The sequence below is a fragment of the Mesoplodon mirus genome (assembly GCF_964341445.2).
Source record: "Mesoplodon mirus genome assembly, chromosome: 19".
Classification (NCBI taxonomy): Eukaryota; Metazoa; Chordata; class Mammalia; order Artiodactyla; family Ziphiidae; genus Mesoplodon; species Mesoplodon mirus.
Window position 1 is genome coordinate 38739727 of NC_138995.1, and position 26170 is coordinate 38765896.

Here is a 26170-nt window from a genome sequence, read left to right on the forward strand (position 1 = left end):
TTATTACATTTACGGAAGAGTAACAATGTGTATTATTCTTACCCGTGCCGTCTTCTTAATGCCCATAACGTCCCTGGTCAGGTTCTCGGCACCTCCTGTACGTGACGTCAGTGAACGTCACGACTGTCCTAGGAGGCGGGTTTGGTTATGGCCATTTAGCGGTTAGGAACTCAGAACTGCCTGGTCCTTGGTTGGGGGCTGAGCCGGAGCCCCATCCTGCCAGGCACTGCCCTCCACTCAGCAGCAGGGTGACCCCTTTCCCCGGTCTGGGAGGCAAGGAGGGAGCAGTGCCCACCTCACTGAGCTGTTATTAACGACAACATGGACAGTAATAATGACGGTAACAACGATAGATGATGTTTCTCGCGTGCCAGCCAAGAGCCACGTACTGCTCTGAGCCCTCCACTAGGATTAATAACAGGTGGTGTTATTTTTTTTTTAATTTTATTTATTTTATTTATTTATTTTTGGCTGCGCTGGGTCTTCATTGCTGTGCGTGGGCTTTCTCTAGTTGCGGCGAGTGGGGGCTACTCTTCGTTGCAGTGCGCGGGCTTCTGGTTGCAGTGGCTTCTCTTGTTGCAGAGCATGGGCTCTAGGCGTGCGGGCTTCAGTAGTTGTGGCTTGCGGGCGCTAGAGCGCAGGCTCACTAGTGGCGCATGGGCTTAGTTGCTCCGCGGCATGTGGGATCTTCCCGGACCAGGGCTCGAACCCGTGTCCCCTGCATTGGCAGGCAATTCTTAACCACTGTGCCACCAGGGAAGCCCCCGAACTACAGGTTTTGATCCATCGCCTGGTCAAGTATCAGTGGGTTTTCCATGCCCTTGGCATAATTATTACTTGTGGAATATTTGCTCTAAAATGCATGTATAGATTACACACTCGTGTCCTGGATTGCCATCCCGGAAAGCATTTAAGAAACATCAGGTTCGGGACTTCCTTGGTGGTGCAGTGGTTGGGAGTCTGCCTGCCGATGCAGGGCCCTGGTCTGGGAAGATCCCACATGTCGCAGAGCAACTAGGCCCGTGAGCCACAACTACTGAGCCTGCGCGTCTGGAGCTTGTGCTCCGCAACGAGAGGCCGTGACGGTGAGAGGTCCGCGCACCGCCATGAAGAGTGGCCCCCGCTCGCCGCAACTAAAGAAAGCAATCGCACAGAAACGAAGACCCAACACAGCAAAACAACAACAACAAGAAAAAGTTAAAGGGCATTAAAAACAAACCAACCAGATATATGTGGGTAGGCATTTTCCATCCCAGTTACAGAATGAGAAAACTGAGACTCAAACAGGGCAAATGACTTGCCCAAGGTGGCAAAGAAGGAAGAAGAGCCAGGCTGTAGATTCTGGTTCATCTGATGCCAGAGTCCTTTCCCCAACCACAGTGCCCGCACCGCTTCCAACTCAACTTCCTCCTCTGCTCCTCCTCCCTCCCCGTCTTTTCAGATGGACTGAGCTGAAACCTGGCCCTTCTGTGAAGCCTCCTGACACCAGCGTTTGCCCTGCTCCCCTAGCCAGTCCCTCCGAAGGCAGCACACAGTTACAGACACAGTCACGCCTTTAAGCCATCAATCCTCTGAGGTGTCCCTCTTCCTCATCTCAGTTAACAGCATCTACTCAGTTGCTCAAACCCCAACCTGCCCTGCCAACCTCGATCTGTCCTTTTCCTTACCAGCTCTCCCTGTGATGTGTGACCCGTCAGCATGTCTGAATCTACTTCTAACGTGATCCCTAATCCTTGCGCTTCTGGCCTCTTCACTGCTACTCCAGCCCAGGCCACCATCTCCGCTGAGAGCCTTCCAGCTACTCTCCAGGATTCCCGTCTTGCCGCCCACGGCACCCTCACAGCAGCTAGAGCTTTGCACAGCCTCCCCTGGTTCCCGTGGCAGAGTCTGTGCTTTGCCGCACCGTGGCCTGGAAGTGGGTCTCAGCCTCAGCAGCCTCCTCAGTGTGGCTTCCCACCCCCGCGCCATCCACCTGCCAGCGTCTGCCACTCCCTGTCACTCCCTCGGACTTGGCCCCCTGCTGTACTTTCCTCATGTCGCTTTGTGGTGGACACAAGGTCTGACTCCCCAGTGGCTGTTTCTGCTTCCTCTTCTTTTCCTGGCAAATGGGATTCCAGTTTGGATCGGGTGACAACAAATTTGAGGGAACAGTTCTCCCCAGTCCTGGAACTGGGGAGAACCAGGGGGGAACACAACTTACGCTTTTGCCCTGGAGACAAATCTTGAGGGTCCGGGATAACGGTGGCCACTTCCCTTTCCACTGCCACGGATCAGTTTAGAAAGAGCACGGGCTACAGTTCTGGCCGAGGAGACGTGAGGGGCGTTCCGTTGGGCGCTGCTACAAGCTTTCCTCACTTTTAAAAAGGGGAACAAGGAAGGGAGGGAGCTGCTCTCTGCCCTGCACCCTCCGAAGGTTTGGGTGCTCCGCGTACAAGAGGGGATTCTTGCTGCTGCTGCTGCAGCCGACTTGCAGACGCTGGCCACTGCTGGCAGGCCTGGACTTCACCGTGGAGCCACTGGCACCACCACGTGTCCTGAGAGCTTAAACCTACGCTGACTCCTCTGTTATTACGGCCCAAAGCATATGCACTATAGATATCTAAACTCACCTTTTTGCTGCTTTATCACTCCTACCTTCCCGCTCCTAAAATGTAAGCTCTGTGAGGGGAGGGGCCTGTCCCTCCATCACTATGTCCCCATCACGTGGACTGGGCATTGTCTGGCACAGCTACAGCAGGTGCTTGATAAATGCTGGCTGCATTAATGTATGAGGGTCCTCCAGGGCAGGGACTCAGTCACTGTGGCTTCTGGGAGCAGCAGGGGCTCAAAAGCCTTCGCTGGATCAACAGGCAGGGAAGCCAGAAGACAGCTTCTTAAGAAACAAATTTAATACTATATACAAGGGAAAACGTACAGAAACAACAAAGGAGACGCAACAGGGCTGGAGGTGCCCATCCCAACTAGCTGCCCATGCAGAGGGCCGATGCCAGCCCCTAGCTCGCCCTCCTCCTCCTACAGTTGGAAGGGCTCCACGGGCCCCCTTGCCCTGGCGGTGGGATCCACGTGGTCCTGAAGCCGGTGCCACTTCATGTGGGCATTCCGACCCTTGATCTTGCCAAACACCCTGAGGAGGCACCAGAGGACACAGGGGTCAGAGCAGGGGGAGGCGGGTAGCCCTGAGGGGGGCACCCCAGAGGGCTGAGGGCAGGCGGTGTGGGAGCATCTAGGGAAAGGGCGGTACCTCTCACACTTCTGGCAGGGAAAGAAGCCCTGGCCCTTGCTGCTCCCCGGCAGCTCAGGGGTCCGCTTCGAGCCGGTGTTTGGGCTGGAGTTGGGGATGGACTCCCTCCTGTAACTCTCAGTGGTCCTCTGTAATTCGGGGGTTGGGCGGTGGCTGGGTTTCCTCCGAGGGCTACGAGTGACCTGCACAGGGGGCAGAGGTGATGAAAGGGTGCTGACCGCCCCGCCGCCCTTCTAAGAGAGAAGCAGGTGTCCAGAGCGTCCAGACGTCGCGGGGTGCACCCCCCCACCGCCACCCAGCTTGGATGGGCACCGGGCATCCAGATCCGTGCTGAACTCCTGAAGCCCTATCCCGAGACCCTCTACCTTCGCTTCTGTCCTGTCTGCTTCACCCAGCTCTCTCTTGACCCTCTTTTCCGGCACTGGGGCTCGGCCGCAGTCAAACTTGATCATTTTCTTCTGCGTGTAGTAGAACTCGACACACTGGGCTACTGTTTTTGTCTGGACCTAGTGGAGGAAGACAGAAGCCGACTAAGGACAGTGCCTCAGGAGTAGCAGTGAGAATGGCCTTGACGCCCTAAATCCCCTCCCCATGGGGCCAGCTGCCACTTTTTGAAAGCCCTCCTGAAACGTGTCTCCCCTACGGCTTGCTGTGCTCCACTGCTACGGGAGACAGAGAATCACAAAGTCCTCCTGGGGATGAAGGAGTTCAGAGAGAAGCCACCAGAGTCAACACCATCTAAGCTCTGCACGCTCTGAGCAACAAGGCTGGCCCAAGAAGGCTTCTCTCCAGGAAAACGCACACAAAGGTACACACGAGGACGCTCACTGTGACGACATGTGGAGCCACATGACTACCGACTGGGACTAATTAAACCAGAGTGTCCTTACGTGTTGGATACCTCATAGCCTTATGCGACAGCTAGGCAGAGCCCTCCAAAAAACTGAAGAGGAAGGAATACTTCCCAACTCAGTCCGTAAGTTCAACATTTCTCTGATACCAAAGCCAGACAAAGATATTACAAGGAAAGAAGGCTACAGACCAATGTCCCTCATGAACATAGATGAAAATTTTTAAACAAAACTTTAACGAACAGAATCCAACAATATATATATGTATATATATATATATATATATATATATATATAAAGGACAATATACCATGACTAAGTGGAGCTCATCCCAGAAACGTGAGGTTGGTTTAACAATCTAAAATCAATGTAATTCGTCATATTAAACTTAAAAAGGAAAAATCATATGAGCATCTTGATAGGTGCAGAAAAAGCATTTGATACAATCCAATGTCCATTCCTGATGGAAACTCTCAGCACAATAGGAATAGAAGGATCTCTTCAACCTGATAAATGATACCTACAAAATCCCTACAGCTAACGGTGGAGTGGTTTCCCCTCAAATATCATGAACAACACAAGGATTTCCACTCTCACCACTTCTACTCAATACTGTACTGGTGGTTCTAGAGTGCAAAAAGGCAAGAAAAAAAGTAAAGGCATCCAGGTTGGAAAGGAAGAAAGAAAAGTGTCTTTATTTACAGATGATATGACTGTCTATGTAGAAAATTCAGTGGAATCCACAAAAAAGTTACCAAAACTAGTAAGTTAGTTTGGCAACATTTCAGAACACAAGATCAATATAAAAATCAATTTTATTTCTATACATAGTAGCAACAAACCATTGGAAACTGAAATAAAAAAGAACTCTATAACATCATAAAAAACACAAGTACTGGGCTTCCCTGGTGGCGCAGTGGTTGAGAGTCCGCCTGCCGATGCAAGGGACACGAGTTCGTGCAATGGTCCTGGAGGGATCCCACGTGCCATGGAGCGGTGGGGCCCGTGAGCCATGGCCGCTGGGCCTGCGCGTCCGGAGCCTGTGCTCCGCGGCGGGAGAGGCCACAATGGTGAGAGGCCCGCATACCGCAAAAAGAAAAAACAAAACAAAAAAAACAAGCTCTTAGGAATAAATCTGACAAAAAGTATGCAACAACTGTACACTAAAAACTTCAAAACATTGCTGAAAAATTAAAGATTGAAATAGAGAGATATACCCTGTTCACGAGTCAGAAGACTCAATATTGTTAAGGTAACAACTCTCCCCAGTTGACGTAGAGAGTCAAAAACAGTACCAATCAAGTTTCTAGCAGGAATTTTTATTTTGAAATTGACAAGTTATTTCTAAAATTCATAGGGAATTAAAAAGGATGTAGAATACAAAAAATAACTTTGAAAAAGAATAACAAAGTTGAAGGACTAACATTTTCTAATTTCAAGACTTAGAATAAAGCTACAGTAATAAAGACAGTATGGGAATAGCTTAATAAAAGACAAACAGATCAATGGAACAGAATACAGGGTCCAGAAGTAGATGCATATATATATGGCCAACTGATACTTAACAAAGGTACAAAAGCAACTGAGTGGAGAAAGTATGGTCTTTCCAACAAAAGGTATTGGAATAAATATCCATATGCAAAAATGAACTCACCTCGCACCCCATACAAAAATAAACTTACAATGGATCATAAATCTAGAAATAAAACCTAAAACTGTAAAACCTCCAGAAGAAAACATAGGGGGAAATCTTTGTGACTTTGGGTTAGGCAAAGATTTCTTAGATACAACACGAAAAGCACAGTCTATAAAAGAGAAACTAGTAAGTTATGCTTAAGCAAAATTTAAAACTTTTCTTCAAAAGACACTGTTAGAAGACTGACAAATGGCATATTGGGAGAAAATATTTCCAAAGCATATATCTGGATAAAGGACTGGTGTTCAGAACAAAATAAGAACTCCTACAGCTCAATAAAAACACAGACACTCCAATAAAACAGAGGCAAAAGATATGAACAGACAGCTCACCAGAGAAGGTGCACATAGAGCAAAAAAACACAAAGATGCTCAGCATCATTAGTCATTAGGAAAATGGAGTCAGATGCTACTGTACACTCATTAGAATGGCTAAAATTAAAGAGACTTAGCATACCACGTGTCGACGAGGGTGTGGAGCAACTGGACCTTTCATAACCTGCTGGTGGGAATGGGAAGTGGTAGAGCCACTTTGGAAAACAGTTTGGCAGTTTCTTAAAAAGTTAAACATACATCTACTATAAGTTACCCTCATTCCCCTCCTAGGTATTTATAATCCCAACCCCGTGTCCGCAAAAAAAAAAAAACAAAAAAAAAACCCCAGTACATGTCCGTACAAAGACTTGTATGTAAATGTGCAGAGCAGCTTTATCTGTAGTCATCAGTAACGGGAAACCACCAACAGGTGGATGATTAAATGAACGGTGGTCCGTCCACACAGTGGTATACTCCTCAACAGTAAAGGGATGAACTATGGGTACACATGACAACATGGATGAATCTCAAAATCATTAGGTTGAGTGTAAGAAGCCAGACAAAGCAGATCACATGCTGTATGATTATTCCATTTATATAAACCTCTAGAAAATGCAAACTCATTTAGAGTGACAGAAAGTAGACAAGAGTTGACTAGGGACCCGGGTGGCAGGAAGGAAGGGTTGCAAAGGGGCAGGAGGGAACTTTTGGGGGTGAAGGATACTCTCATTATCTTGATCATGGTGGTGGTCTTACAAGTGTATAACTATGTCAAAAACATTAAATCTTACACTTCGATTATGTGCAATTTTGCGTACATCAAGTTAAAAAAAAGCAAATTAATCAGCAGGATATTAAGTATATGATGTCATCCTTTTTTGAGAAAGTGCATATAGGTGTGTAAAATCCGTATGGGCAGTAAATACCTGTCAGGTTATCAATCAGAAGTAGGATTGTGGGGAGGGGTCTGGAGGGCTTTATTTGGAACATGGGATTCATTTCTGTACCGTTTCAGGTTGTTCCAAGCAATGGCATTTCAGTTGTCAACTGTTCACAGCATGAGCAGAGTATCGCCCCTGACAGGCCCTGCAGTTCTAGCGCCTCGGCCGTGTGAAGGAGCCTTGTCTACACCAGCCTGCCATGTTCGCCTTACCATCTTGTGTATCAAGTAGAAGTCCTTCTTGTAGGCACAGAACGCCTTCTTAAAGAGCCTCTTCTCCATGGAGGTCCAGATGTCCGAACCTATTGGAGAAACAGCCAAGAGGAGGAAGGCTGTTTCTCCTTCTGGGACCACAGCCACGGCTGAAGTGCAGACTCCCCTCCTTTTTCAGGCCACTGAGCGCCACTTATATGCCAAGATTTCTGCTAAGCCCCTTACTTGCTTTATCTCACACAATCCTCACAAAAACCTTAGCAGGTAGGGGCTATTACCATCCCCACTTGACAGGTGCAGCAACTTGAGGCTTCCTCTGGTTAAGAGACTTGCCAAGGGCAGCCGTGGGCCCCTGGTTGCCTGACTCCAAGGCTGGAGTGCTCAACTGGGAAACCTGAGCCCACCCCAACCTGGCACCCCCCTTCTGGCCAGGAAGAGCCCACGAGGGAACCAGTGGAAAGGGGAAGGTTGGATCCAACTAGAGAACAGCACCCACTGAGTCCCCCAGAGAGGACGGGCCCTTCTGGGAGGGCAGGTGTAGGCCCCAAGAGAACTCCGGGAGGCACGTGCAGAGCTTGCCATGGAAAGTGACTGGCTCGCAGGGGCCTCAGCCAGGCCAAAACCACGCGGGCAGCCACGCTTGTTACCTGTGTAGTGATAGTTGGCGAGAGGGTGAGTCCGTGGCTTCTGGGGTCCTCTCAGTAACAGGGTCTCCAGGGCAACCTGGAACGAGAGGAGTGGTGGGCAACTCTCTGAGGGAGGGAAGGTGAGGTAGAGGCCCACCTTCATTCTTTCATCCATTCAGAAAATATGTGCAGCCCTCCCTAAAGCCACCCCTACCCCAGGGCGACTCAAAGTGTGGTCGGTCTGTGGACTGGCCACCAGCTGTGAACCACTTGGGACACATTGCCTACAGCACTAAGCGGACTGTTGAGTGCAGCTGACGTTACCTTTTTCATAGCAAGATTTACTTGATGACGAAACAGTGTGTGGACTTATTCTGGCACAAGCTCCTTATTTCTTCAGGGAGCAGCATTTGGAGCGGCACTGCCCCCGCCCTACCCCATGTTATGGTCCTCATAGCACTCATCATTATCTATCACTTTTAAAAAATGTATTTCATGTGCTCACTCTCCTAAAATGTAAGCCCTGCAAAGAGGGGGCATTTGTCTTGCTCAACAGCGTAACCCCGGTCAGGACTCGCTATGCAGTTTGCAGGACCCCGCGCAAAATGGAAACACGGGGCCCTGTGCTCAGAAACTATTAAGAATTTCAAGATGGTGGCAGCAGAGCATTAAACCAAGAATGGGCCCCTGAGCTGGCCCCAGCCTGATACCATGACATCACCAGGTATCAGGAGGACCCAGTAAACGTGTGCTGATTACTCTGCTGAGCACCCACCACGTGCCAGCCACTGCCTCTCAGCTTGAGAAAAAGCACCATGTAGCCCTGACTCTTGGGTCTCCAACTCGGGTGACGTGACTTCCTCTCCCACTACACACAGTTGGACTTCTTCATTGTCTAAACTTCAGGGTTGTGAGGAGGGTCCTTGGAGGAGGCAGAGGCATTTCTGTTGCATCAGAGGTTTGCATACACCATTTTTAATCCAAAAGTCAATGTTCAGTAAATAAACCAGATTAATGCAGGCCCTGAGTTGGTTCTGCTAGGCACCGCCTCCCCAGTGCTGCGCTGAGATGAGGTAACGCTGGAGGAACCCTGGTGCTCTGCTGTCACCCCAGAGAAATAACTGATTGAGCCCGTATGTGTGCATTTCCCCTACGTTCAAAAGGACACCACCAGTCCCAAAGCGACCAGGGAGAAGGGTGGGTGGCCAGCCTTTGGTTCTCGTGAGCTGCAAAGCCCCAGGTAGAAGGCACGTGTCTTGCGCCTAGAGCCCCTGGCCCTAAGAGAGCAGGGAGCTTCCCACAGCTCCTCTGAGCACCCCCCTCGCCTGCACCGCACCTGGATGTTGCCCTGGGCTTCATGCAGGCAGTGCAGAGCGAGCTCCAGGTTGGTGCCCCCGCCCGGCATCACGTTGGAGCAGGCCAGGTTGCAGAGTTCGGTCACTGTTTCCAGCAGGCAGCCCGGCAGCGAGAAGGAGAGGAGACACAGAGGGTCAGCAAGTGCCAGAGAGGAAACCTCCCCAACAGCACAGATGGGGTGGGGGGCTCCTGTCACCATCTCCCTCACCTCTCTGTTACAAGCAGGCTGAGGGAAGGGAGGGACAAGGAGGATGGGCAGAAACCCTGCTCCTGGCACCTGCTCTGGATGGCCTGGCCAGCTACTGGGTGAGAGGAGAGGTGGGGCAAGGGACTGCAGCACAGCAAAGCAGTCCTGCGCTGAAGGCCAGCTCTGCCCACCCCACCCCCGCCTGGGGATCACTGCTTCTTGGTCAAGGTGAGAACTGGGAGGAGAAACCCCTTGGACATGGAGGAGGGCTCTCAGGAACCTGGCCCCAAAGTCTCAGCCACCTCTATCCTGCGTCTTCGGGTTGGTCATCACATCTCCCCATGGCTTCCAGACCAGAGTAGCTACATGCTCGTCACTTCCAGCCAGTGATCTGTCCTGGAGCTCTGGGATCTCAGCCTGAAACTGGCTCCCTATGTTGATGTGTCTGAAATGAGGCCACACACACGGACATAAAAGGCATATGTGTGTGACCAAGATGGGAAATACAAGAGAGATGTGCGGTGAGCCCTGCTCACCAGGGCTGTGGAACCCACCTTTTGGCCATCTCTCAGACACAGGGAGTGCTCATCAGCCCAGTAGACACGCTCTGGTATTCCAGAGACCTCTTGAGGGATACTTCCTTCCTTCCTCCAATTTGCTTTTTCGCCAGATTTCTGGCTTCAGGCGTTTGGGGTCTAGGACAGGGGAGGTATGTGCTGATACCTGGCATTCTGCTGTATCCAAGGTAACATCCAAGCTACAAAACAGTATCTCACTGCGCCATCACCAATTCTATCTAGAACCCCAGGGTGCTGGGCATTCTGTCTGCAGACATCCAACTATGGTATGTCTGGACAGAAGGAATATTGGGGAAACACCTGGAGAAATCCACCACTTCTCTCCTAGAGAGGTTCTGGGTCTAGACCTGACTTTCCCGTGATGAAGGCTCCCTTGGGAAAAACCGACACTGGAATGCAAGGAGGGTAAAAGCATCCCCACATTGCAAGGACCCTCAGGTTCTAAGTCTGTTCCAACTCACGGTTCAGTGCTGATCTTGCTGTTGTCCTTCACCACACTGATGCCAAAAGAGCCATCCATGTGATCTGGAAAACGCCCAAAGAAGAGGCTCAAGGAGACTGGCTACAACTGACCCATGAGGCCCTTTTTGCCTGCCTTTCCAGAGCAGCTAAAAGCAGGCTCTTCAAGATTGCATGGTATACACACACTACTGTATATAAAATAGATAATCAAAAAGGACCTACTGTATAGCACAGGGAACTATACTCAATACTCTGTAATAACCTATATGGAAAAAGAATCTAAAAAACAATAGATATGTGATTATGTATAACAAAATCACTTTGCTGTATACCTGAAACTAACACATTGTAAATCAACTCTAATCCAATATAAAAGTGAAAATTGGAAAAAAAAGATTGCATGGTATGGAGTTTCCTCAAAAATTAAAAGTAGGACTACCATATCATGCAGCAAACCCACTTCTGGGTATTCATCCAAAAGAACTGCAGTCAAGACCTCAAAAAGATATCTGAACTCCCATGTTCACTCCAGCACCATTCATAATAGCCAAGATGTGGAAACAACCTAAATGTCCACTGACAGATGAGCACATAAAGGTAATGTGACATAAACATACAATGAAATACCATTTAGCCTTAAAAAGAAATTCTGCAATATGCAACATGGATGACCATTGAGGACATTATACTAAGTGACATAAGCCAGTCACAGAAAGAGAAATACTGCATGACTCCACTTATATAACGTATCTAAAGTAGTTGAATTCATATTGATAGAATCAAAGAGTGGAATAGGGGTTACCAGGGGTTGGGGCAGTGGGAAATGGGAGGTTACTAATCAATGGGCATAAAGTTTCAATTAATCAAGCTCTAGAAATCTGCTGTATAACATTGTACCTATAGTCAACAATACTGTATTGCACACTTAAATATTTGTTAAAAGGGCAGATCACAGATTAACTGTTCACATCACAATAAAATAAAAAGATTGCATGGAAGTGGGATAAGACTTCTGAAAAAGTAGAGTAAGGAACTCGGCAAAACAACAGATTTACTGACAAAAATCATTAAAAAAAAAAGAACAGTAAGCTAAAGTCTGCAAGTTGTCCTAAAGGCATACAGCATTTTAAGAAATACTCATTCAAGAAAATCTACTAAATCTCGGGAAGAACAGTGAGAGTCTGTGGCACTGGAGCCATGGCCCACTCCCTTACCCACCTAGCCCCCAGCTCTTTGTAAAGGAAGCTCTACCCAGGTAGGTGCAGCCAAGGAGATGGGGGCTTCTTCTTCCCCTGGCTCCCATGCTTAAAGAATTAAAGTAAGATAAAATAAAAATTTCTCATCAAAGAGAAAATGCCATCAAGAGATGGAAATTATTTTTTAAAAAGATACAAATGTGGACTTCCCTGGCGGTCCAGTGGTTAAGACTCCACGCTTCCACTGCAGGGGGCATGGGTGTGATCCCTAGTAGAGGAAGTAAGATCCTGCATGCTGTGCGATGCAGCCAAAAAACAGAAGAACCAAATGGAAATAGTTCAGGGGTTAAAAAAGTACAATAACCAAAATAAGGCTCAACAGTAGATCTGAGCTGGCAGATGAAATGATCAGCAAACCTGAAGATAGAACAATGGAGACTATGAAATCTGAAGAACAGAGAGAAAAAAATATAGGAAAGTGAAGAGAGCCTCAGAGAAATGTGAGATGTCATTAAATGCAACAATATATATGTAGTGGGAGTACCAGAAAGAGGGGAGAAAGGGACAGAATATTTAAAGTATTAATGGCTGAAAATTTCCCAACGTTGATGAAAAACAATATGTATATCCAGCAAACTCTACAAACTCCAAGAAAGATTCAACACAAAGAGCTCTACATCCAGACATAACATAGGCAAAATGTGGAAAGCAAAAATAAAGATAAGATCTTGAAAGCAAAAAGGGAAAAACAATTTGTTACATACAAGGGCACTACAGTAAAATTAACAGCTAACTTTTTAAGAGAAACGATGTAGGTTACAAGGCAATGGGATAATATATTCAAATTACTGAAAGTAAAAAAGTGTTAACCAAGTATCTTATATTCAGCAAATTATCTTGCAAAAATGAAGGTAAAATAAAGACACTCCCAGATAAATAAAAACTGAGGCTACCTGTTGCTGGCAGACCTGTCTTACAAGAAATATTAAAGGTGAAATATTATTCAGCCCGCAAAAAGGAACAAAGTACTGATACATACTGCAACTTGGATGAAACCTAAAAACATCATGCTAACTAAAAGAAGGCATTCATAAAGGACCACATACTGTATGATTCCACTCATATGAAATATGCAGAATAGCCACATCGATAGAGACAAAGTAGATTAGTCGTTACCCATGGCTGGGGACGGGGAGGATGGAAAGGAGGGACTGCTAATAAGTACAGGGCTTCTTTTGGGGATGATGAAAATTTCTGAAAACGGATGGTAGTGATGGTTGCACAGCTCTGTGAATATACTAAAAACCATTGAATTCTATACTTTAAAGGGATGAATTGTATGGTATGTGAATTATATATCCCTAATAAAAATAAATAGTAAAGAAAGTCCTTCAGATTGAAAGCAAATGACATCAGATGGTAACTTGAATCCAAACCAAAAAAAAAAGCGAAGCGCTAGTAAATATGGGTAACTATAAAAATCACTATGATTACATATTTCTTTTCTTTTTTTAATGGCCTTAAAAATAACTGCATAAAACAATATGTATTGTGGGCCTCTAACATATAGAAATATAATATATGTGACAGTAACTGCACAAGGAGCACAGCTGCATTGGAGTAAAGGAATATCACCTCAGACAGTAACTCAAATCCACAAGAATAAATGAAGAGATCAGAAATGGTCAGTAAGAAGGTTAATATAACAACCTCTATAAATCATGCTTGCTTTCCTTTATCCGCTCAGTGTTTTTACACAAAATAATAATATATAAAGCAATAAACATGACCAGTAAGGTATTACTGGGTCTCTCACATGTAATAGCAAAAGAGTTAGAAGGAAGAGAGCTAGATAGGAGCAGTGTTTCTATATTTCACTGTTAATGAGTTATTACACATCCTAACAGATTCTGATAAGACATATATTTTAAGTCCTAGAGCAACCACTAAGAAATGACTAAGACACAGTGAAAAATTAATGGAATTAAAATGTCACACTAGAAAATACTCACTTAATACAAAAGAAAGCAGGAAAGGAGGAACAGAGGGAGAAAAAGACATGTAACGTATAGAAAATAAAAAGCAAAATGGCAGATGTAAATCCAACCATATCAATATAACACTAAACAAGAAGGGATTAAACAAACCAATCAAAAGGCAGAGTTTCTAAGACTGGATAAAAAACACATGATCCACCTAATGGTGTCTAGAGGTAACATGCTTTATTTTCAAAGACACAAATAGGCTGAAAGTAAAAGAAGAGAAAAATACAGACCAAGCAAACAACAACCAAAAAAGAGAATGGAATGGCTATATGAATGTCAGGCACATTAGACTTTAAAACCAAAAATATTACTAGAGATAATGATAAAATTATTGTAATAATGACAAATGATGTCACAATCACATCCTAATGATAAAAGGTCAAGCCGTGAGGAGGATGTGACAATTACAAACATATACACACCTAAAAACAGACCCCCAAAATACACCAAGCAACAAACGACAGAACTGAAGGATGAAATAAACCATTAAAAAATAATAGTTGGAGATTTCAATACTTTCAACAGTGGATAGGGCAACTAGGCAGAAGATCAACAAGGAAATTGAAACTAACTAGACAAAACAGACAAAATACAGCATTCCACCAAACATCAGTAGAATACATTCTTCTCAAATTCACATGGAACATTCTTCAAGACAGACTGGATTCTAGCCCATATAACATGCCTCAATAAATTTTAAATTTTAAAATAAATTTAAGGGAATTCCCTGGCGGTCCAGTCATTAGGACTCCACGCTTCCGCTGCAGGGGGCATGGGTTCGACCCCTGGTGGGGGAACTAAGATCCTGCAAACCACACAGCACAGCCAAAAAAAAATAAATTAATTAAATAAATTAAATTGAAAAAGAAACAAAGTATGTACTCTGACCAAAAGAGAATTAGAGTACAAATCAATAAAAGGCAGCAATTTGGAAAATTCACAAATATGTGAAAATTAAGCAACACACTCTTTAATAGTCAGTGTATTAAATAAGAAGTGGAATGATAAATTAGAAAATACTTTAGGTGAATGAATATAAAAACACAACATACTAAAACTTACAAAATGTAGCTAAAGCAATGTTCAGAAGGAAATCTATAGCTGTAAAATATCTGTATTAAAAAAGAAGAAACATCTCAAATCATTTATGGTCAACTGACTTTCCACAAAGGTAGCAAGACAGGGCTTCCCTGGTGGCGCAGTGGTTGAGAGTCTGCCTGGCGATGCAGGGGACATGGGTTCGTGCCCCGGTCTGGGAAGATCCCACATGCCGCGGAGCGGCTGGGCCCGTGAGCCATGGCTGCTGAGCCTGAGTATCCGGAGCCTGTGCTCCACAACGGGTGAGGCCACAAACAGTGAGAGGCCCACGTACCACAAAACAAACAAACAAACAAACACCTCACAATGAGCTACCACTTTACACCCACTAGGATGGGTGTAATAAAAAAGACAGCTAAGAAGTGTGAGCAAGGATGTGGAGAAACTAGAACTTTCATACAATGCTGGTGGAAATTTAATATGACCCGGCCATTTTGCAAAGCAGTCTGGCAGTTCCTTAAATGGTTAGACATAGTTACCCTTTGACCCAGCAATTCCACTCTGAGTTATATACCCAAGAGAAATGAGGACTTATGTCCAACAAAAACTTACACATAAATGTTCTTAACAGCACTGTTTGCAATAGCCAAAGGACACAAACAACCCAAATGCTCGTCAACTGATGAATGGATAAATAAAATGTTGTCTATCCAGAGAATTCAATATCATTCATCCATAGAAAGAAATGAAGCACTGATGCATACTACAACATGAACCTTGACAACATTATTCTAAGTGAACAAACTAGACACAGAATGTCACGTATTTTATGATTCCAATTACATGAAATGTCCAGAATAGGGAGACCCGTAGAAAAAGTAGGTTGGTAGACTGGTGGTTGCCCAGGGCTGAGGAGTTGGGGGCTACAGGGCCTGTGTGTCACCGCTCGTGGATATAATCTTCTGGGGTGATGAAAATGCTCTAGAATTAGATTGTGGGATGGGTGTCCAATCCTAAGAATACACTAAAAAATCACTGTACACTTTAAATGGGTGATTCATATGGCATGTGAATTATACCTCAATAAAGCTGTTTAAACAATTACTCGAAAGGGCAGGCAGAAGGGTGGTTAGGCTAAATGGCGTCTATTTTCTTTCTGGCTACAAAGTTATAAGCACCTAGAAGGCTGCTGGTCCCAGATGGTCCTGGGATAGTTCTGAACAGCAACGGGACCCCCAGAGCAGACCCAGGCGTAGGCCAGAGAGAATGGATGGACCAAATTCTACAGGGGGCGGGGGTCTGGCCCCCCGCAGGCCCATCATGGGGTGATCAAGCTCACTCACCAAGCATGGCGCTGATGAGCCTGTCGGGACGGGCCCGGGCAGAATGTGGAACAGAGAGTGTTGAAATACAGCCCAGAGCCCTCCCGGATGGGGCTGAGCATCGGGGGGCGGTGTGTAGGGACGTCACTGGGACAGTCCCTTCAGGAGGTGGTCCATCAGGAACACGGGCGAGCGCAGGCAGCTCTGGCGGCATCCTCCCGGGCCCGGCTCCCCAGACATGGAGGGCGGAGGAGGGATGAGCAGTGCCTTGGGCCGGAGGAGCTTCATCCGCTTCTTGTGTTGGCTGCTCTCCTTGCAGTCTCTCTCTTCCCCGTCCTTCTCCTGTCCCTGGAGAAGAAGAGACTTCAGAACCACGGGGGTCACCTGAGGCCACCGGCCCCAAAGCTCAGACCTCAAGATGGCCTGAGAGTGGGAAAGGGTACTGACCAGCCAAATGCACACCCAGCATGGCCATGCCCAGAGTCCTCAGCGCAGGAAGCCGGGCAGGGCCACCACGCCTGAGCCAGACTCCAGACCCTAAGCCGGGCGACATTTGACGCTGGGGCCTTCTCAGGCAACCACCCCCCCCCCAAGGAGAGGCCCTCACTCAGACCATTTTGGAAACTCATGTCCGTTGTTAAAGTGACTGGCACTTAAAGTGTGGGGGCCAGACGGATGCAACAGCATGACAAAAGGAAAACCTGTTGCCCTCAAAACGACAGCAGGTCCTGCGAGACAAACAGTGGGCTCCATGCACCCCGTACCCGAGTCCAGCATGGACTTCTCCAGGTGGGGTCTTCCAGCACAGGCTGAAGAGACGACGGCTTGACCTTGCTACACTCTCTCTTACCTCCACGCAATCTCCCCTCCTCTCTGCCCATCTTACCCCTCCTCATCCTCCAGCTCTCAGCTGCAACACCCCCTTCCTCAGGCAGGGTCTCTGGTGCCCTCGGGGCTCCTACAGCTCCCTCTCCCAGCCCGGCCCGTTCTGGGTCGTCAGTGTCCGGGGATGGGTCTATCTACTCCGCTGGGCTGGGAGCCCCAGGAGACGGGGGCAGGCCTGTTGTGGTCACTGCGGTGTCCCCAGCCCTGCCCAGCACAGGGCCAGACACAAAGGAAGTTCACTGGAGGTTGAAGGGATGAAGGAACACGCAAATCAAGCTCTTCTGGAGTCAGGATTTGGGGGCTTTTCTCACAGCTCCCACTGGCAGCTGGAAAGCAGCCGGAAGGAAGTGCACCCACCTTGCTCCCCGGGGGATGGTTTGCTGGAGCCACTGGCACCGACACTGGGACCACCAAAGGGGCTGCGGTCATGTTGTCCAAGGACTTCCTGCCTCCCGGGGAACTCTGCCTGTCCCCCTCTGGCCTCAGCACCTGTCTTGGTGGCTTGCAAAACTCCATGCCACACACCTACACACAGAGAAGAGCCAGCCCTTTAAGAGACACAGTACGTAGGGAGCAAGGGGCCCCTCCAGAGCAGCACAGCCCTGACTCCCGGCCCCCAGCCAGGCTCCCTGCAGGAGGACGGCTCCATCCTGAGATGAATGGCAGCTTCGAGCCCCTTCACCTGGGGCTCCTGCTTCCCTCGAGGTGACGGCCACTGGTCGCTGTGAAAACACGTGGCTTGCTCAGCCCTCTCTCTGTATAAAACATCTGGCTGCAATTCTTGCAGACGTAAGTGCTCCTTGGCTCTGCCCAGTCTGTGGGACCACCACTGTGCTGGTTCCTGTGGGGAAGAAAGGGAGAATGGGACTCCGTCCCCAAACACTGATCCTCTGACAGACAGCTTTGGACGAACCCTAAAGAAATGGACATGATGCCCCCGATTCTCCGTGGCCTGGTGCTTACCCCTTCAGGAGTGAAGCATCCAGAGCTCGCTCACCCAGGGCCAGCACATCAAAGCCACCATAGTTCTCCCGAGGGGCTTCTGAACTTACCAGCCACCCGCCATGTTCTCCTCCTTCATCGGGTTGGGGAGCCGGTAGATATTTCCACCCTGAAGACGAAAATACATCTGAGCCAACATATCAGAAATGAGATGCAAGAGTGAAAACTGTAAGACTTGGAAGAAAACACAGGTATAATTCTTGGTGACCCTGGAGTAAGCAGTGGTTTCTTGGATGACTCCAAAACCAAACAAAAGACAGACGTATTGGACTTCATCAAAACTTACAACTTCTGTGCTTCAAAGGACATCATCAAGAAGTGAAAAGACAGAATAAGAGAAAGAAGTTGCAAATCATGTATCTGATAAGGGACTATGTATATTTCTGTATCAGTGATACATAATGAACTCTCACAGCTCAAAAATAAAATCACAACCCAATTTAAAAATGGGCAAAGAGTCTGAGTAGACACTTACCCAAAGAGGATATACAAATGGCCATTAAAAGATGCTCAGGATTATTAGCCATCGGGGAAATGCAAATTAAACTATAATGAGATTATCATTTCCCACCCACTAAGGTGAACCAACTGGACAGTAACAAGTGTTGGTGAGGATGCAGAGAAACTGCAGGCCTCATACACTCTGGGTAGGGATATAAAACAGCACAGCTTTTTGGAAAAGTCTGGCACTTCCTCCAATAGAATTACCCTAGAGCCCAGCAATTCCCCTCCAAGGTATTTCCCAAGAGAAATGAAAACATATGTCTAAACAATAATCTGTACACAAATGTTCATAGCACCGTTATCACAATGGCCAAGAAGGGAAAACAACCCAAATATCTATCAGCTGATGAATGGATAAATAAAATATGGTGTTTCCAAACAATGCACAAGTTACCAGCAATAAAAAGGAGTGAAGTTCTGACCCGTGCTACAGCACAGAGGAACTCTGAGAACATCATGTGAAGTGAAAGAAGCAAAAGACACAAAAGGCCACGCAGCGTTAGGATTCCAGTCACATGAAGTGTCCAGAATAGGCAAATCCATGGAGACAGAAAGTAGATGCATGGTTGCCAGGGGCTGGGAGGGATGGAGAGATTGCGGGTGACAACCAACGGTGTGGGGTTTCTTTTTGCGGTGATGAAAGTGTATTGGCAAAGAGTGGCGATGCGAGCACGACCTCGTAAACAAACTAAAAACTACTGGATGGTGCACTTCAAGATGGCGAATTAGATGGCACGTGAATATTAAAGCTGTGGAAAAAAAAAGAGGAGGAGGTAGCTGAGGTGCGACAGGAAGGATGCTGGACCTCGGAACATCACGAAGAGACGTGGCCAAGCTCTCTGTGCCCAGGACCTCGTGGGCACGATGTGGGAGGACCCAAGCTGCTCCAAAAGGGCGGACCAGTGCCAGGCCTGCAGTAGGGGCTAGTCGGACTTGTGGACCTGTGATTCACAACCAGAATAGACACAGCATTTCCCGTACAAATATCAAGGGTAAAGGAGCTCTGCCTTTACATTCTCTGAAGAAGTGAAGGAGGCAAATCCAAAAGGAAGCGAAAGGCAGAAAGAAAGCAAACAGAAAAAGTTTAGTGAAGAAACATGACGCAAAGTGTCTCTGACAACTCTAAAGCCCTGTTCTGTTTTGTGTGTGTGTGTTGCAGGGCGGAGGGTGATGGGAGGAACCATCATTTCTCTGGACCTTCATTCCCCCCTCTGTAAACAAACTGCATCTGAGGATTTGCTGAGGTTAAATACAGTGCCTGGACAAGTCAGAAACACGGACACAGGTAAGGACGAGACTCTGCCCCCCGCATGGTCAGGTCCCGTGAGAGGGCCCTGGTACCTGGATCCTGTTGAGTATCATCAGCTTGGACTTGGAGTCCCAGGGGGGATCCGCTGGAGGTCCGGCCAACGACGAGAAGGAGGCCATGGCTACCTGGCTTGGAGAAGCTGCACAGCAAATATCCATTTTCACTTTCTCCTTCCGGAAGTGCTGGGCCCCGGAGTTGCCAGAGAAGAGCCTGTAGCCTCCGCCCCAGGAGCAGGCCGGGCCCTCTCCACCTTTTGTGGCCCCGGAAGCCGTGCCATTCTCAGCCTGGGCCTGCTTCCCTGGGAGGTGGGCTCTGGATGGCTCCTCCCCTCCTAACTGGGTCTGATGCAGGCCCCGAGGGAGAAGATGTCCCTAGGTCCAAGGTCCCTTTCGAGGATCTCAACTGCTTGGCCAGAGAGGAGATGTCTGGGTTTCCAGGAGGGTCCAGGGACGCCGCCGTGGGGGCAGGTGGAGCAGCAGCCACTTTTGGTCTTCCCTTTGTGTCCTGGCTCACACTGCTGGGGGAGGGCTCTGTGGGTAAAGCGGGTGTGGATTTTCTCCTGCGGGCTAGGGATCCCTCTGGATCAGGGTTCACGGGGCCAGCATGGAGAGAGTCAACAGTGGGTGCCACAGGTGGGGGTTGCTGTGGCCACGGCCCCTGCAGTGACTTCAGGGCAACTCGATTGCCGTCGGGTGTGGGAAGCTGGGAGGAGGCGGCGGCCACCTGGGTGTGGGAGAAGATCCGCTGGGACTTGGTGATCATCTGGAACACCTGCATCTGCTCGTGGCTCACCAGAGACTCCTGAGACTTCAGGACCAGCTGCTGGAAGAGCGGTGTGGCATCCGACGGGAGGCCACTGGACTTCTGGCCGTCCTGGGTGCCAGGCTCACCAGGGTTCTGCCACGAGAAGGAGTCGCAGTCGAACTTGCTCTTCTTGGAAGCCCAGGAATCGTCTTCCCCGCTGGTGCTGACATATCTGGGGTCGCCCGAGGCCTCCCCCTGGGCCTTCAGGAGAGTGGGAGGGAAAGACGGCGTGTCCTCCAGACCGGTGCACTGGCTGGGTGAGGGCTCCCCAGCAGGGGAGTCGCTGCTGAGCCCAGGGCCCGGCTCGGAACCCTCCCGGGACGGCACTGCAGAGGGCTTGTGGACGACAAACATACTGTTTCCTTTGCTCTTAGGGCAGCCCGACAGGTTTCAGAGCCACTGGAAACTGTGGCTTGATGGCTGGGAACTGGCGGGGACAGTCTGGCCATGGAACAGAGGCAGGCAGGCGGGCAGGGAGCGCCCTCGGGCCAGCCCTCCAGGGATGATGGGGGCTGGAGCAGCGGCAGCTCCGGCTCGGCTGGGTCGGGGCCGCTGTTCTCCGCTGCCCGTGAGTGGACGGCTGTGAACACGTCCATGGCAGGCTCCTTCCGTGGGGGCCGGGGCTCCTCGGGAACCTCAGTGCCCAGGGCTCCTGGGGCCGCCGGGGTGCTGGCTGGGCCGCAGGAGGAGGACCCTGACGAGGGCAGGGAGGAACAGGCCGTGATCCTCCCTTCGCCGCTGTCTGAAGGCCCTCCCAGGGCTGGCCCGGGAGAAGGGATCTTCTGGCAGATGATGCTGCTCACGATACAGCGCAGGAGGTCTCGGTTGGACAAGAGGGAGATGGGGGATGGGGCTTCCGGGGGCACCAGGGACCACAGGCTCGCGGGTGCGGGCTGGCAGGCCACCTCGTGCGGGTGAGTTCCCGCAGGGCTCCTCCTCCGGAGGGGCCTCCTTGAGGATGCACAGGCCGTGCTGGACCTCGTAGTGCCGGCGCACGGAGCGGTAGTCGCTGTAGCTCTTGCTGCAGCCCTGCTCAATGCACACAAAGGGCTTGGACTTCTGGTGGGTGAGCGTGTGCCCAGTCCTGGAATCACATGAGAAAGTTAGTGGGTGTCTCGGCGTGGGTCACCCACTGCAGGAGCCCAGGCGTGTCCCCAGGGGGCAGCAGCATCGCAACTCAGAAACTGTGCTCAGACCCTATGAGGAAAGACCCCTGCTACGGCCAAAGCCGTCTGGAAGGGGGAGCTCTTGCCCTCACCCCTAAGCAAACCCCTAACCTGAGATTAAAAAAATCAGTGGGAGCCAAGTCAGAGTTCCCCAAAGTGGGTTCCTAAGGAACACCAGTCTCCAGAGTTGCTCCCTGAGGACTTGGGCTCAGCTGGCAAATAAGTTTGGGAAAAACACTCTTTACTTCTTGGAGGTTCCTAGGAGCAAACTGAAAAGCCACAGAGCAGATAAAGAGATATTTGTTGAACTTTCCATGTCTCTCAAACTTATTTGCCCACAAAACCATGTTTTTAAAATAGACCCTTTTAGCATCCCCGAGAAGCAGAGAACCAGAGTTCTGAGAACAAACTTAAGGAAACGCTAACTTGGGGATGATCCTTCCTTGAACAAAGGAGTCTTCGCCTTCCCACAGGAGTCCTCTAGACAGCTACCTGGGAGCCCCACAGCAACAACAACAAAAAGCCAAATGTGCCTATAATTTCTGCAAATATAAACGAATGCAAGTATGTATTATATTTACATCATACTTATACCTGCATTAATATATTATAAATATAAACAAATGGGTAAATCACCCTCTGGGTTCCCAACAATCCTACTCCGGATGGTTCTAATCAATGGAACCAAGTAAATAATGAAACCCTTTCCCAAACGTGGACCCTTGGCCTCCATCTGAGGGAAGCAGCAGAGAGGGCATCCGGAGACCCACTTTCTAGCCCTGTTACCAGCTTGTGACAGGAGTAAATCATTTCCCATCCTTAATGGCGAGAGGGGAGAGGATACAATGAAAGCGGGATTCATCGAAGGCTCAGTAAAGGCTGGGGGAGCTGTAAACATGCAAGGGATCGTCCTCTCCCACTTACGAGTCTCTCAGTTTGAAAGTCTGTCTCTCCTCCCTCGGCAGCAAGAAAAGCTTATCATTTCTAAGACATGAAGAAGAAACGGAATTCTGCTCCTCTTACACTGAGCTTGCTTTTGAAAGTCAAGTTTAAAAAAAATCGAGTTAATAAAAGGTGGAATTAAAAGAGGAAAAAAGAGAGTGAACACTGCATTGCCATGTTCTAGAAACAGGCATTTCAGAACCCCTCACGCCCTGGTGTTATGCCAACATATATTCCTCATGGAGTGCATATCTGTTCTGCTCAGACACCTACCAAGGACTCTGAAACTTTCTCTACACAGTTAGCCCAACTCCCTCCATGACAAAATTGCCTCTGGAGTGTGTTTTGAAAGCACATGGGTCCTGCCTGCAAATCGCAGCGGCGCTCTCCTCACTGCAGTGAATCTGGAGGCTGGGGAGGGCGGGCTGTCCGGGGCAGTGTAGGCCCTGCCCCGACAAATACTGACCGTGGTACGAGCACAGGTCGCACACACCTGGGACACTCGACGGTGGGGGGCGGTGCAGGTGGATGGGATGGGATGCCAAAGAACCAGGAACACGCCCAGCCCCCAGCAGCCCCCTGAACAGATGTCCCGACCAGACTCCTACATACAGGTGGTCCTGACGCTTAAAGGCCTTGCTGCAGATTTTGCACACGTGTCTCCTCTCCTGGCTGTGCGTCAGGTAGTGCTTGCTGAGAAGACTGGCGCTGCTGAACACCTTCCCGCAGAGGCTGCAGTCCAGGAGTGGGTTCTGAGGGGACCTGTGCTGCCGCTTTCCTTTCCTTGTGCTCCCAGACGTGGCCCTGCCTCCTTCGTTAGCCTCTTTGGGCACCTTGAGCACGCCTAGCCCCAGGTCTAGACAGAGGGAGAAAGCACAGGTTATGACATCCGGGAACATCGGAGCCCGGGCGGAAGCACTCTACCACCCTCGGACCAACTTCAGCAGCTGAGTCCAACTCAGGGAGTTGGCCGAGAACCCCAACTTCAGCAGCTTCACTTGCAGAGAAGACCAGGCTTAGCACCAGGTGAGGGGGAGAAGGGACCCTGGTCAGGCCACACCTCCAGGGCGGCACCCAATCTTCAAGCCACACTTGGGGGGTAAGGGAGGGGACAGCAACAGTCTGAGAGCTTCCAGGACAGAGTGACTCGACAGGCAGGACTTCATGACGGTAACATCAACAGCACACTTGCAAGTGCAATCCAGAAATGCACAATGCAAAATCTTAGAAAAGTTTAAGTCCTTTCTCCCAGCCAATTCCACTCTGGTTTTTTAATTAAGGAAATTAAGGCAGATCTGTACAAATTAACGGAGATCTTGCAGTTAACTGCAAGCGAGTTAACTGCAGCATTGTTTTTCCTGGTGAAATGTGAGAAACCACCTAATAACTGACACAAGGGAAGGTGGGTGACTGCATTCTGGTCTCAGTGGTCTATGGCTCAGGCATTTAAGATACAACTGTAGGAAAATATCTGATGACGTGAAAGGATGTTCATGCTGTACCACTAAGTGCTGTGCCACTAACAAGAGGATTGCTGAAAAACGGAATGATCTAGTCTTTAGAAGGGACAAATAAATTTGAATACAAACAAACAGAATGGGATTCATTGGTAGCATCATGGATCAACTTAATTTTCCTTTTCCTGTATATCTGAATTTTCCATGTTTATGTACTTCTTGGGTAAATGATAAAAGGTATTTCCACGAATCACCTCATCAGAGGAACAGGTGAAGAGGCTGGGAATGTCCATGTGGGAGAGGGAGATGTCTTCAAGTAGCTGAAGGGCCAGGATGTGGAGGAGGGAGCACACTGCTTCTGTCTTGCTACAAGGGGCAGAGCTAGATTTGATGAATAAAAGGTAAAGAGAGGGACTTCCCTGGTGGCGCAGTGATTAAGAATCCGCCTGCCAATGCAAGGGACATGGGGTCGAGCCCTGGTCCAGGAAGATCCCACATGCTGCGGAGCAGCAAAGCCCGTGCGCCACAACTACTGAGCCTGCGCTCTAGAGCCCACGAGCCACAACTACTGAAGCCCACGCGCCCAGAGCCCGTGCTCCGCAACAAGAGAAGCCACCTCAATGACAAGCCCGTGAACCGCAACGAAAAGTAGCCCCCGCTTGCTGCAACTAGGGAAAGCCCACATGCAGCAACGAAGACCCAATGCAGCCAAAAATAAATAAATAAATTTATATTAAAAAGATGTGTAAAAAAAAGTATAGGGAAGCTGATTTTAAATCACTAGAGACGTAAGGACAGTGGATACAAGACCTAAGAACTCTGCAGGCTTGCTGCTGTGTTCCTAGCTCCTGGGATTCCCATTCCTGTACTCGTAGGCACACAGTAACTATTGGATGGATGAATCATGGAAGAGTTTTCTACCCCTTAAGATGGATTAGACTGCCTCACGTGATAGCAAGTTTAAAAACTGCCCTTCATCTAGGATGCAGCAGAGGCTGGACCCAAGAATCCAACAGGTCAGGGCGTGCATACTGCACTAAAGGACCCCAAATGCTAATTCTCTGTGGCTGAGATGTAGCTTGAGAGACACAGCAGAAAGGAACCTCGACTCTCATCCCAACTCTGTCTCTGGCCATTTGTCACTTAACCTGTCTGGTCTACATCTTCTTCATACGAAAAGCTGCTGTGTTGAGTGGTCGAATGATTCTAACAGTTTAAATGAGGGAAAATAGGACTCCCATGTGGGAAAGTCCTTGCCTTGATAACTTACTTTTAAAATGTTCATTAGAGGACTTCCCTGGTGGCACAGTGGATAAGACTCCGCGCTCCCAATGCAGGGGGCCCGGGTTCGATCCCTGGCCAGGGAACTAGATCCCATATGCATGTGGCAACTAAGAGTTCGCATACCACAACTAGGGAGCCCGCCTGCCACAACTAACACCTGGTGCAACCAAATAAATAAATAATAATAATTTTTTTTAAAAAAGATGAGTATTTAAAATAAATAAATAAAAATCAAATCAAATCAAATCAAATGCTCATTAGGACCTCCCTGGTGGCACAGTGGTTAAGAATCCGCCTGCCAATGCAGGGGACACGGGTTCGAGCCCTGGTCCGGGAAGATCCCACATGCCGCGGAGCAACTAAGCCCCTGCGACACAACTACTGAGCCTGCACTCTACAGCCCGCAAGCCACAACTACTGAGCCCACGTGCCACAATTACTGAAGCCCGTGCACCTAGAGCCCGTGCTCTGCAACGAGAAGCCACCGCGGTGAAGAGCCCGTACACCGCAAAGAAGAGTAGCCCCCGCTCGCCACAAATAGAGAAAGCCCGCGTGCAGCAACGAAGACCCAACGCAGCCTAAATAAACAAACAGAAGGTTTTCTCTAAAAATAAATAAATAAATTAAATGCTTATTAAAGCAACTGTTAAACTAGAGAACAAAATGTGGTTTCAAAAAAATTGGCAGGGACACTGAAAAACAGGCACACTGAGTCACTGGCCCGGGAAGCCACTTGCTCTTCCCAGAAAGCA

At 48.7% G+C, this 26170-nt stretch overlaps 1 protein-coding gene and 1 pseudogene across 20 annotated transcripts in view; one reads left to right on the top strand and one right to left on the bottom strand.

The window, feature by feature from the left end:
* The window catches only part of LOC309794497 (BRD4-interacting chromatin-remodeling complex-associated protein-like), an 83284-nt gene that overhangs the window by 55842 nt on the left and 1272 nt on the right, over window positions 1-26170 (top strand). For 5 of the 19 annotated variants that reach the window (XR_014292099.1, XR_014292106.1, XM_082606064.1 and 2 more), the window contains one exon: window positions 7118-13046. The exons of 1 other annotated variant lie outside the window; for it this stretch is intronic. Coding sequence is in view for 4 of the 18 variants with exons in the window: in XM_082606064.1 (XP_082462190.1) it covers window positions 7118-7216 (99 nt within the window). In the remaining 14 variants the exon portion in view is untranslated. Of the gene's footprint in view, window positions 1-1441; window positions 2719-3479; window positions 3610-3709; window positions 4341-7117; window positions 13047-26170 lie in introns of those variants that run through there. 13 more of the 19 variants (XR_014292097.1, XR_014292109.1, XR_014292100.1 and 10 more) reach the window with 10 other exon arrangements.
* LOC309794498 (zinc finger protein 541-like) overlaps window positions 2893-26170 on the bottom strand; it is a 29052-nt pseudogene continuing 5774 nt past the window's right edge. The window contains exons 2-15 of the transcript in view: window positions 23290-23533; window positions 19798-21653; window positions 18003-18061; window positions 17633-17791; window positions 17308-17475; window positions 16087-16413; window positions 10464-10527; window positions 9727-9869; window positions 9218-9321; window positions 7903-7978; window positions 7256-7344; window positions 3607-3747; window positions 3242-3423; window positions 2893-3124 (exon numbers count right to left, since the gene is read on the bottom strand). The product of the transcript in view is annotated as a zinc finger protein 541-like (transcript). The remainder of the gene's footprint in view (window positions 3125-3241; window positions 3424-3606; window positions 3748-7255; window positions 7345-7902; window positions 7979-9217; window positions 9322-9726; window positions 9870-10463; window positions 10528-16086; window positions 16414-17307; window positions 17476-17632; window positions 17792-18002; window positions 18062-19797; window positions 21654-23289; window positions 23534-26170) is intronic.